Here is a 13,507-nt window from a genome sequence, read left to right on the forward strand (position 1 = left end):
CAAAATCCTCCTGGCGGTTTTGGAGGATTCTAGAGGATTGAGGATGAATGGTGATTGAATCAAATGAGGATTCTGGAGGATTGAGGATGAATGGTGATTGTAGCACATGAGGATTTTGGAGGATTGAGGATGAATGGTGATTGAAGCACAAGAGGATTTTGGAGGATTGAGGATGAATGCATTTTGAGGCAGGACTGTCTGATGATTTTGAAGGATTTGGCGTTGGTTATCCTTCATTTAAACACAAGTGCAAAATTTTGGGATGAGGAGGATTTTGGAGGATTGAGGATGACTGCATTTTGAGGCAGGACTGTCTGACAATTTTGAAAAATTTAGGCGGAGTTGCAAAATTTTGGAGGATTTTGGAGGATTGAGGATGGTTGTAAGCAACAAGGGCCTAGGGGGTTAGGGTTAATGTTTGGATTTTAAACAAAATATTGGTAAGTCAACCCCCTTAACTGATCTTGAAATGTAGGAGCAGTGCACATGTACATATGGACATGTATGTACATGTACATGTGTTTGTCTCCCAATGACAAAACATTACTATTAGACACAGTCAATTGGAGGTGACGAAAAGAAATCTATCACCGACCTGATCCAGTTGCCATGAGAACGCATCAATTAGAACTCAACACCTTTTCAGGTTGCTTACACTGTGAAAAACTACGTGGGTGAATGCAAAATAAGAACGAAAGAGAGTGTATGGGATATCGAGAGAATGGTGAGTAGTTAAGGCCTATCGTGATTTTGTCACAGGTACTTTGTCGCACGGCAATGTTGTTGATGCTCGTTTGTGGTTGTTGATGCTCGTTTGTGAACAAATACGCGATATGTCGCGCAATCTTAATTACAAATAAATCGCTTTTCATGCGCAGGGGATGTGTGAAATATACATCGTATCATTATGTGACGTTTTGTGTCGCACGACTTTGACGCGCTAATTTTACAGTATGTGACGTTTTGTGTCGCATGACTTTGACACGCAAATTTTTGTATTTATAAAGACGCGCGACAAGATTGGGTACGTGCAAATTGGCCCATACGATGGACAGACTGTACCAGAATATGTACTTTTGCAAAAATATACATGTATGCATGTACATGTAAATATTTACCAAAATATTATATCTTCCTTACTTTCAAATTTTGGCAACGTTCAACATATTTTGTAACATATAAAAATAGTGGATCGGCTACATTGAAATTATTTAAATCCTGGTTCATGTAGATCCTTGTGCATGGTCGTACGTGTACAGTGTGAAAAAAAAACACTGAAGGTTAAAAATAAATGAAAAAGAAAAAGAAATAAGAGTATTAACTTTGATCACCAAAAGCGGCCCAAGTTCATTTTGCTAACAGGTATCTTAGGCCGTCTTAGGAAAGATTGCTGCCACAGATCATATGTCTACAGAAAGCATGCTTGTTGGCATTTTACCCCTCTGATTACGGGGTGATGAGTGGTCATGTTCAAACAGAACTGTCATTTTAGGAAGATCTCCAAAATGTCTGGCAGTCGAGGCAATGAGGTAGACAAGTGCACCATGCAGATACTTGGGGTTCATATTTCTTCTAATTGATGATTTATGCATTATAGATGGGTCTGTTTGATATGAAAATTCCTGGTGAACAACAATAGTTAACATAGTCTGCTGTGATGTGGGATATGACGTGTTTAACACCCGAGGGGCGCATAGCACCCGAGTCGAAGGGGGGAGGGAAGTGCGTTCTAAAACTGCACAAGAACGTGTATGTACATACATGTACATACATACACATGTACATCATGTCTCATCCTATTGATAAATAAACCGAAATACATCCGACTAATCCTACATGGCATAGCATTTATTCTTAACAATATGGCAATTTTGCCCATTTTTTTTTTTTTTTCCAGCGGATAGTTGTCAGAGTAGATGAAAGGAGGGATTAGCTTTATCAAGCAGCACACCGGATGCTCAGATATCCCAGAGCCATTCAGAGCACAAATGCAGTCTGCCTATTGTATGCCTTGGCATTATGACCCCCCCCCCCCCCTTCTTCTTGCTGATACAGCTTGGGCTTACAAGTGCAATCTAGCTGACGTCTTACACACCTCTCGCGGGACAGTGTGTAAGATCACCGGTATATCAGTCCCTCCATAAAAAAAAACTATCCTAGCTCTTAACTGCAGCAACTAGCAGGGTCTACACAAGCCACAGATGCATAAAACCATGGCACGGTGAAGTATAAACTCAACTACGCTTCTGCACTCTCAAGTTTATCTAGATATACTCCTGTTACATGAAGCACCGAGGGACATGACCTGTCTCATCCCTGCTTGTCAAACTCAATACAGTTTTCAAGACGACGGGTCGCATAGGAAATGCGTTTGACGTTTCTAGGCTATTTATATGCAAAATGGTACCATGGTAATGTGTTACTGAAGACAGGAATGATTCTTAGGTCCTTAATCATTTTTTTTTGTTAGTAACCAGTAATGCATTGAAGGCATAGCACATCTGATCCGTATCATTAACCCTTACCCTACTAGACCCTCCAACGCATGCCAATATGTGCCTCAAGAAAATCTCCTATGTTTTTTGCATGGCCCTCCAATATCTGCCATGTCATTTCAAGGGTAACTTGACAGGCACTCCAATACATGCCACAGTGAACAATGAGAGTCCTCTGATAACAAAGTGAGTGCCCCCAGCTGGTCAGTATCAGGCACCCTCCAGGGCCTCCAACTCCTGCCAATTGGAGCCTTCACTGTTAAATAAAACTATCTGCCAATAAACTGCAGCTGGAGGGCATTGGCATAACCAACTGACATGCAGTAAACTACCCTCAGAGAGTAAGGGTTAATTTGGAAATGTACTATCACTCTGTGAACACATCCATAAGATATCAATTTTACGGTCACCGATGAATGATCTGATATTAATGTTACCGAATGCTAGTAACATCATCAGAGTTTTATGTACCCGTACGAACATGAATATGTGATTAACAGGTGGTAGAACATCGTAGGTCTATATTCATGTATAATGGACATACAAGAGACACCGAACGATACAAAACAAATGACACAGTTCTGACAAAGAAGTTGTTTTTTTTTTCCCCCTGTACAAGTTGCTCAGTAGAATTAATTGACCTACTCTTGCGACACTTGAGCCTTTCAGTTAAAGAGCGATTCATCAGGAAGCAAACCACATTAATCCTTAAAAAAAAATTAAAAATAAAACAGTATCAAGAAATGGAATTTATGAAAATTTAACATCAAAATAATTTGTGAATCATTTTTGTTGTGGCGAAGGGAAAGACACAAAGTTGCGAAATGTATATTTGGTAAGGTAGGCCTATAGGCCTAAATAGCACAATTAATAACATTGTGGTGTGAAAATTCGTTCTGAAATTAAAGCGTTCATTTAAATTCAGTTTATAATTCATTTACAATACACCAACCGGTCGCCATGGCAATTGGTTTACTTCAGAGGTACCCCCTATAAAGAGTTGAAGAAAAGTGTGAAATTAATCCCAACTGAACACCTTTTACGCCGCGTTTCTATGGTGCTTATGGTGAGAGAGTCGCTGGCTTTGGTTACCAGGCCTTACTTTTGTCCATGTCGGACGCTGTCAGCGCGCGCTGAAACTCAAGCCAAGACTATCGCTCCTGCGCTGGTAACCAGATACCGCAGGGAGACGAGGGACATTGGGGGCAAAGGGAATCGCAACGCCGGCAAAATAATACCCGGACAATAGAGGCCTCATGCAGCATCATTCATGGTGCAGTTTGATAAACACGATGGCTAGATCAGCTCCTTACGCAAGTCATATTTTGGACACTGAATCCGTCGGTTTGAAATTCTTGTTATTAAGAGAAGACAACTGTGGTACAAAGAATATATTCAGGATCATGAAACCGACAGATAAGTTACTGCGAACACAGCACTTGAGGGAAAAAATGGCATTGATAAGGATCTATGAAAACAACAGATACATCCAAGACACAAAGGCCAAATTTGGAATTTTTTGAGACTGCAATTCATAAGTTACCGTTTGACGTAAAACGGACCATAAATATGTAAACTGATCCAATGTTTAGATGAAGACTAGTTTAAATGAAGCTCATCAACAAATCGCTTCTTTTTATCAATTCAAGGAAACAACTTGGTAAAAATATATTCATGTCAATCCTAATATGATTTACTGTCGGTGAATGATGTGAAAGTAGTGCCAAACAGTTTTAGTATTATATTTACTGATATTTTCTTGTTGTTTTCGGTCTTGTTTTATTCAGTTATCAAAAGTAAGAAGTCCAAAAGTATTTTTGGTCTGTAATCTGCATGCCACGTTCTTTTTTTTTTGTAAGTAATGCAATGGATTTCATTCAAGATGAATTTTTATGTCAATTTTTTTTAAATACAAAATTGCCACACATAAATTGTACAAAATGAAGTGAACAAATTGGTGTGCATGTCTGCACTATGCTTTAATTTTTTTAATTTTTTAATTATTTATTATTATATTATTGTTTGAATCTGAAAAGAAAATATAAATTTTGTTGTTTTTGTTGAAATTAACTGCATTCAACAGAAACAGTTTGAGTCACGCATCAAATATCAACTTGCTATATCCAAATTGTTCCAAACAATAATGGGTATAAAATTGTGAGTGAGCGCCTTTATGAACAACTTCAAGTTTTCACACATGTACACAAATACTACTGAAGTTACATTTACTTTTTGTCATATTTGTTAACAAAAGTGATAATAATTGCCAAAATATGTTTTCTGAAAGTTAAATTTTGAAAATTCAGTCTCATTTATTTGTTCACTGGTTGTTGTTTTTTTTAAATCAAACCAAGGTTAAGAAAACAACAACAATCAACATTGTTAATTTCTAAATTTTTCAGCTGGATTTACAGTTTTCCTACTTTCCATTTCATTTCTTGCAAAGTGATCATAATCGACTATTTGAATTCACATTACATCGGGTACTTTCTTTGGATGTTAAGGAATTCAAAATTTCGTGCACTGGGGCCTTGCCTCTACATCAACATGTGAATACGAAAGTGGTGGTGTACGTGCGATATCTCTCAACAGCATCTAGGAATGATTGATGCACGTGTATATGCCAAGCAAAAGCAAGCGTGCAGAATAAACGCAAGGTCCGTGCTTAAATAAGAATCAAATAAGCAACTATCTCTGTGAAATAATGCAGCATAAATGGAACCCTCACTATTTCATGGTTAACAGGCCCGACACTGTCACTAGACATTACATCAATACAAAAAGATTACAAATAGTTTCAGTGGCATTAAGTATTATTAAGTACAAGATGCTTACTCATGTGAACCTTAAAACAGTAATATTTTATTTTTTTACTCCCCATACAGAGTTATTACATGCTGCGCCATTACTACATAATTTCACAGCAGGATAAACTATCCAGTTTGGCGCAGCCTCATTCCAGCAGGTCATTGAGAACCGTTAATTAAGTTGCGCAGTTGAGGCTTTAGCTGTGGGGAGACTTGAACCCACTGAACTGTGCACCTAATCATCTGCCGCCTGACCACTCATCAGAGATTCTTACAAAGACACACTGCCACAGCACTCCAGGCTGCTTTGCGGATACTCGCCGGCCTGAGCACTCCGACGACATCCAACACAGCTGACAGGGCACATTACGGCAATATCGGAGGCATTCATGTTTGCATTGATTGGCCACTCCGATGACCCAATTTTAAGAACCCTGCCCCATTTACAAGGCAGGTGGGTCCTTAATTTGCCAGCAAGAGAGCAAATGAATTGTTGCCATAGGAGGTGGTTACATTTAAAATGAGATGAATGTTGGAATTTAGAAGTCAGGAAATTTACCTAATGATAACAATACCGGAGTCTTATATAGCGCACGTATCTACCAACAATTAGGTACTCAAGGTGCTGGAAATTATGTCTATTATTACAGACAGGTAAATGAAGTTTATGAGAACTGTGAGACCCATTATGTAGCGCCTTATAAGGGTATACAAGGTGCTGCGGCGCATATTGCAGCCACTGCCAGAAACATCGAGGCAAACCCCTTCTCTTAGCGATAAGTGTTACTGGGTTCGTTAACGTGCATTACACAACACACGGGACCTACGGCTTTACATCCCATCCAAAGGACGAAGCAATAATGGTAAAGCGCCTTGCTTCAAGAGCACAGGCACTTTGTTCCCACAGTCAGGATTCGAACCCATGTACCACGGCACACGAGTCGAACACCGTAACCATTGGGCCACACCACCCCACTATACCTAAGGATCAGGAAATTGATTTCCATCTTTCAACAACACATTTAAATTGGCAAATACTGCACTTAGTGATTGGGAAACATTCTACATACGCTTGCTCACAGTGACTATTTAAACACTATGTTACGAGTATTACTGACAGACTGATCCGTTTAGCGCAATCCATGATGTTTTGAACCACCACAACCATTTCTGCACAACCAAAATGTCAAACGGAAGTCCAACATGCATGCATGATGTACGACACATGCGGCTAGAACATACAGTGTAGCATTGGGGAGATGTTGCTGCCCATGTGCAAAGTGTGCAAGGCTCATGGCTGAATCCGGAAACGTCCATTACCAGTATGGTTAACAATCAACTGCTTTAATCGTGTTGTTAACCGGGACTACCCTGCTAAATCCAACAGAGTCTGATGGTTACTCATATGAGTTTCCTGCTCAATCCAACACAGTCCCACACTGACACAACCCAACTTGCCAAGTTGTTGGGGACCTGAACATGTAAACTGACTGGCCTGCTCAATCCAACAGTGCCTTATTTTTCTGTTTGCTGCTGGATCCAACACGGTCCCACACAACCCAACTTGCCAAGTTGTTGGGGACCTGCAAATAAAAAACTGACTGGCATGCTTAATCCAACAGAATCCAACTGTGCCTTATTTTTCTGTTGTCTGCTGGATCCAACAGAGTCCAACTTGGCGTTATTTACCAGTACCCAACATAATCCGACTCTGAATGTTGTCAGTTGCCTGCTGAATCCAACAGATTTCAAGAGGAATATTTACAAGGGGTTTACTGCTCAATCCAACAGGACCCAACGGATTATGTAAAATAGTTGGATCTTGTTGGATTCCTCAGGGTTAGGGTTAAAACCCAAGGTTTATTCACATTTGGCTACAAATACAAGACAACATTCTTTTCGGAAAGAAGATCTGCCAGCATGGTTCACATTTGAAACTTGAAATGGAACCATTCAAGCAGTTTGAAACGTGTCCCTAAGGATGGGCAGAATATACTATCCGAAACTTTGGGTTTTAACCTGTTCTTTTGAGAACCTCACAAACTCACAAAAGAGATTGAATGGTGCAGCCTCAGACTCACTATTATCACGAATATTGCTGAATTCATCATGCAAGCCTTTGAATCCTATGTACCTATTTGCAGGCTATACACTAGGATATTTCATTCTTTCATTGCAACACAACGCGTGCATTTACTCTAACTATCCCGAGGCGAGCAGGACATTTATGAACTGTGAATTTCAGGTCGTCTAAATATCACCACCCATCAATCCAAACCTTCACTATTTTACTTTTACAGTGGCACTGGTCGAATGAAATAAAGTGTCGGATGATCTAAACGAAGGGGCTTTTTGTCAAATGCTTTAGGGCCTACGACCAAATACAATGTTCATGACTTCTCGTGAATTTAGGTACAATTACTCATGGAACAATACTGCACATGTACATAAATACATGTCATGCATGTGAAAGTTTTGGTTCCATCTGAAAATTCTGCAGACCCCAAAATAATGATTCATTCTGCAAGTCTTTAAAATGTCCAATATAAAGGATGCTACTTTGTGTTTTATTTTGTAAACGTTTAGCAACTTTTTTAAGAACTGTTTAAAATGATTAGCCCTGTCACAAAGGCTGATGCCTGACCGAGATGTCTGCAGTCGTAGACCGGTGTGATTGACATGATAAATCAAGAATGATTGCCATAACAAATAGCGGGCAGTCATTGAAAATGCAAAACTTAACAGTGTATACCCGCTTTGTAAATTAAATTGGTTTGAAAACACTGATAAATATTTGTGCTATGTATGTTTAACTCAAAGGAAGATCACGTGAACGTCTGTCCCTTTTTTATAATTCAGGTTTCGTTTAAACGTTTTAAACGGATGTAGAATTTTCTTCGTTTAAACATTTAAATGCCACATCCTTAGTCCACTATCAAAAAGGGTCGCTTCAAACATGCCTATAGGAGAGCTCTCATCTCTCAATATGTAACATAGCTTGCATCTCATTTGGTTTTTCAGCAATTGTTTGTTTTTTGTTCCCTCTTAATACATTTACGTTCTGTTCTAGTTTAAAAATGTCATGCTTAGGTTATGTCTCGTTGCAGGCCAACTGTCCGTGTGTATACTTGTTTTTGTTTCTGTTTTGTGTTTGTCCGTCCAAGGCATCTCGCCACAAGCATAGGCTTCCAGAAGATGCCTCCATACCTTTATATATTTTCACCTTTTGACAAACTCTATTTATTGATTTATGTACTTAATCGTGTATTCTACGCTTGTATTTCTCATTTTGGTATGGAAATGAATGTGAGTTTTGAATTAAATTTGAATTGAATTGAATATAACAAAATAAACTCGCACATAAAGTTTGCAAAACCCAGTTGTGTATGTATACTATATAAAACGTATCACAGTCTGTATTCCATCAAAGATATAAAAGTACTTGCTAAGGGCTGCTCTGCCACCACTTGCGAAGGCTCCAGTCAGACAGACACATCGCGTGCATGGTGGATTCCCATGAGTTTGACGTGAAGTACGCACGACTAATTTTATTCCGTATGTGCACAAACATTACTGCATCTATGAGTGAGTATCATGCTGTTGGCAATGCATTCATGAGTCCCTCCCAGTGGTTTCCCCCAACTCTTTGTTTTCTAACGGTCGAGGGGATACCTCTGCATGGAGTCCATGACATGTACAGTACAAGACTGATACATACCAAGTAGAGATTGTAAAGAACGCAAGGAGGAAAAACTTCTTCACATTTACCCTAACCCCTTGGGTGTATTTACTAGAAAGTATCCTGAATCTGCTAAAATCCATCAATTTTGCCATGCAAAAAAAAAATTTGGTGGCCAGTGAGTCCATCAGAATCTACCAGTTAGCCGGGAGTAAATCTGTTGAGATCCTGAATCCATCAAAGTCCCCCAACTGCTCAATATGGAGGATTGCTGAATCCATCAAAATCCTGCTGTACCGCTAGGCTTCATGTCCTGAATCCATCAAAATCCCCCAACTTTTTCAATATGGAGGTATCCTGAATCGCCGAAATCCCCCCCGAAACAGGGGTGTGGATTTTGATGGATTCAGGTACGTTAGGGTTAAGCTACAGGTTTTGTTATGATGCACACGTACATTTCAATAATGAGAGGAGTTACATTCATTCTGAACAACTCTTTTCATACTGTACGTTCATGAAGGCAGCCATACACAACTGAGCGTTAAAAAAAGGATATGTGCCGTGATCTGTGTCCACTACTACTTCGTTGATGTGAACGGTATACTCGATTATCACCAACCGGCGACCTGCCTGTTGCAGCTTTTATATCTTCTAAACTATGTAATGCATTCTGAAAACAAAACAAAGGGAATATGTTACAAAATTGCCTACTCACAATCACAATGGTTCACGTCATTTAGGTTTTATTGCCAGCAGTAGTCAAATTGTCTGTACTCAACCAACCAACTATTATAATCAATTTGATTAATTTTAGGGCTGTCCATTGTCAAATAATTTAGTATTCGATTATTCGGATCTGCGTTTGACCGAATATTCAAAACTCTTAGATCAGATTTTACAGGCGCCAGCCACAAGTACATCATGCCACGCTGTTCAAAAGTTGCACGCAGCACACTAGTTAAAAATGGCAGGCAGAGATCTATATTATGGGCTGCTAGAGTGTTTTGCAAATTTGCAGTATTTTACAACTGTCAAGGGCTTTGGGAACAATGAAATGCCGTCGACATAAAAAGAGTGGCATCTGACAATGAGCCGCAACTTTACGATAACATCACAGGTGTGTGTACGTACATTGTACATATTTTTTCCTCTTCAGATATTCAAAACGGCAAAAAGCTATTTGAATATTCAGTAGATGAGCGAATATTTGCATATGAAGTTTATTCGGGACAGCCCTCATTAATTTTTTTCAATGGTCTTCTTGACAGTAACAATCTCAAAGCTCATGGAGTGTAAAAGTTTTATGTGAGAATCTTTTTGGTAGCGTGGACTTAAACTGAATTTGAATTACACTCGGCTACTGCTATATTGCATTAATTATTAACAAATATGCATCTACCGGTACATGTATGACTATGAGAAGTGGATTCTGCAGCCACACGTTTGGTTTAACTGCCAGCCACGATGTATAATTCAAATATATGGCCTTACATGTACATCGTGAATGTATGGTGGCCCTGAAGAGACATCACAGGTGCAAACTTCAATTGAGACATTGAAAATCACCTTTTTGTCAAACTTTTTTTCTCAATATCCTTTCCAAACAGTGTTAACTTCTTTCACGATGCCCAAAACTTTTGCTACAAATTTTATATTTTATAAATATATTTTATGGTGAGGCATTTTTTTCGGTAACTTTTCTTAATGTCATGAACAACAATTTGCAACCCATTAAAAAATGCAGTGGCATGATAAAATTTACTCTCCCCCAAAAATGGCTGGGGTATCTATTCAGGGCCACCATACTAATCCTACAGTGTCTTATTTCAGTTAAAGGGAAGATACAACATTTGCAAACATCACAAAATGAAATGATCAAATTATCACGAAATACCTTGCTGGATTGTTAGGGAATGACAGTCTAAAGCATCCTGTAAAATCGTGGCTCCTGGTGTGCTGACATTTTCAAAAAAACTGATATTTTTCCAACGATGGTCGGCCGACCAGCGTTGGAGAAAACTGGCTTTTTTTTCAAAAACTGCTCTTAATTCTTCCTAATCTAATTAGTTATTCCGCATATTCTTTGCAATCAATTACACACCTGTAATGGGATACAAGCCCTCTAGACTGATTCTCTGACCTTACAATTCTTCAAAGTCTATAAATTGCTCCGATTCATCTTTAGTGGGGTCTGGGAACCAGACTACAAGAACATAATTGGTTTTCTTGGTTTTTCCTGCATCCAAAACTAAAAGCCCAAAACGTGAAGCACGTTATTTTATCTTAGCAATATTTGTTATAACATACTGATCCTCCAAATTCATTTATTTCTGAAAATTGCAGCAAAAGCAAATATGTTGTACATTCCCTTTAAAATGCTTTTTAAAGCTTAACTGCAATTGATTGTTGCCATTGGCACAGAATGTCATGCCATGGCACCACTCTAGCTGGAAACCTGTATTGACATCAAAGTAAAACGCATTCTCAAGTTCACACACACAAACACGGCATGTATTTGAATGTATTTTTGTCATTTCTCCATGATTAAACATAAGGGTAGCATGGTCAAAGATTATTAGGAGAAAAAATAATCAAATTATGAGCTTTGGTTCTATGATTTATTTTGTAAAACAATGTAAACAAACAGGTAAAACGGAAAGAAAAAGTAATCAATCAACGCAAACTGACACTTGAATAATGAACAAATAATTTATTTTAAAATTAAAATCCAGAACCATACACTTTGTCAAACCTCCCTTCACTTCAGTATCCACAGTGGGAGACGCCATGATGAAAACAAATTAGGCCTAGTGCAGTGATGACATACATGTACATGCACATAATGAATTGATGTACATGTACATGTACCTACATCATGCATGATACACATCGAACGCCTGAAACTAGACAAATTTTTCAATGGTCTTACCTGTAAATCTATAGTATTATTTCCTAATTGGTTAACGTTGGGCAATGACCCTCCTCTGTAGGCCCCTAACGTTGGAGCAAGCTGTAAATGGTGCGATTTATGTCCTACATGGCTCTGAGTTGGCTGCAGAGAATGAGAAAAAAAATAATCCCAAATTCTATTAAAATTGTCATGCGGGTACTGCACGGTACGAGTACTCCGAGTACACTTACTACACGCACAAACACATGCACAAGCAATGGAGGAAAACCGCGACGACTCGCTGGGACTCGTAAATACCCTCCGCCAATTTTCCCCATAAACGACACTTTTCTGGACAGCAACACACTTACCCTTGATACATTTGAGACCTCTTTCATAATCTGATCAAAAGCAGCCGTTTCTTCGGCCTGCTTTTGGTTGTGAAGGGCTATTTTCTCCGCAAATTTCCGTGGACTCGTCATTTTGGATGTACAGCCTGGATGGCCACTAAATTTTGGAAAGCAACGAGTATGTTGTCATTTAGTCATCGCAGGGGGTCGTTATACACCAATCGGCGACCGCCATTCTGCCCATGTGATTCCCGTGGAAAAGGCAGTGGAAATTGCGCGTAATAATACTGACAATGTATTCATAAAATTATTGGTGTTCTTTCTATTTTTATGCAACAAAATTGTTAATGGTAATATTAATATCTCACCAATGCTATTATTAGTAATAATCAACAAACAACACAATAGTATATGACATTTGGAAACTGCTCCCTTTCACTCTTACATGCACCGGCTCAGTGAAGATGACATACATGTATGATGAAAGATATATAGTGTGTACTATAAACGGCGCCACACGTTCACACAATTTGATTTTAATCCATTTTATGATATCCGAGACTAAAACCAAGAAAATGGGTGTTGGCTTGAACGATTCCTGCCGCTAACAACATTTTTTTTGAAAACGTGAAATCGTACATCTTCTGCTCAAAACCCGGATTACCACACTAATTATAAGAGTATGACAAGTTCAGTTTTTATTATTCATTAATTAATTATATTTAGCCTGAACATCGGACTCGTGCGCGGATGTCATCCTTAGTTCTAGTTTATTACCACAGAATTATATCTAAAATTAGCCTACTATACTAGAACTGGGTAGTACTGAAAGATGGAAAGAGAGAACTCAGAATCCGTTAGACCATGAAGGAAGGAATACAAACTGTCCTCCATGGTTAGACGGAGGCAGCAGGCATCCGGGATCAATGGAGTGCCTGGACCGTCTGTCAAAAATGTTGCCCAATTGGGCTCTTTTTGCAAAGTTTGCTTCACGTACTTTACGTGAACATAAAGCGCGTGCCTGGGTTCTAAATTGAGGGTGTGATGCAGGTGATTATAGTGGCAAATTCTTGAAAATTTGAAAACATCCAACCCGACAAATCATTAGCCAACCCGACAAACATAATTAATTACTATTTTTCTTTCCATACAATAGTTATTCACTTTTGAATGAGGCTATCTCTATAGCGAAAAAAAGCCCGTTTTTAAATGGATTAATAACGGCCAACTTTCGATTACGTTGCGACCCGACAATAATTCAGGAAGGTACAGGTCTGTTTTTGTGC

General features: G+C 38.9%; 1 protein-coding gene across 4 annotated transcripts in view; it reads right to left on the minus strand.

Annotated features, from left to right (window-relative positions):
- LOC119740957 (CREB-regulated transcription coactivator 1-like) overlaps nucleotides 1-12,407 on the minus strand; it is a 56,433-nt gene extending 44,026 nt beyond the window's left edge. For 2 of the 4 annotated variants that reach the window (XM_038216477.1, XM_038216476.1), the window contains exons 1-3: nucleotides 12,243-12,407; nucleotides 11,911-12,033; nucleotides 9,538-9,651 (exon numbers count right to left, since the gene is read on the minus strand). In XM_038216477.1, coding sequence (XP_038072405.1) covers nucleotides 9,538-9,651; nucleotides 11,911-12,033; nucleotides 12,243-12,353 — 348 coding nt within the window. In that variant the 5' untranslated portion in view covers nucleotides 12,354-12,407. The remainder of the gene's footprint in view (nucleotides 1-9,537; nucleotides 9,652-11,910; nucleotides 12,034-12,242) is intronic. The other 2 variants (XM_038216475.1, XM_038216474.1) reach the window with 1 other exon arrangement.
- Between the last annotated feature and the right edge of the window lie 1,100 nt (nucleotides 12,408-13,507).

The sequence above is a fragment of the Patiria miniata genome, unplaced genomic scaffold (genome assembly GCF_015706575.1).
Source record: "Patiria miniata isolate m_02_andy unplaced genomic scaffold, ASM1570657v1 HiC_scaffold_5, whole genome shotgun sequence".
Lineage (NCBI taxonomy): Eukaryota > Metazoa > Echinodermata > Asteroidea > Valvatida > Asterinidae > Patiria > Patiria miniata.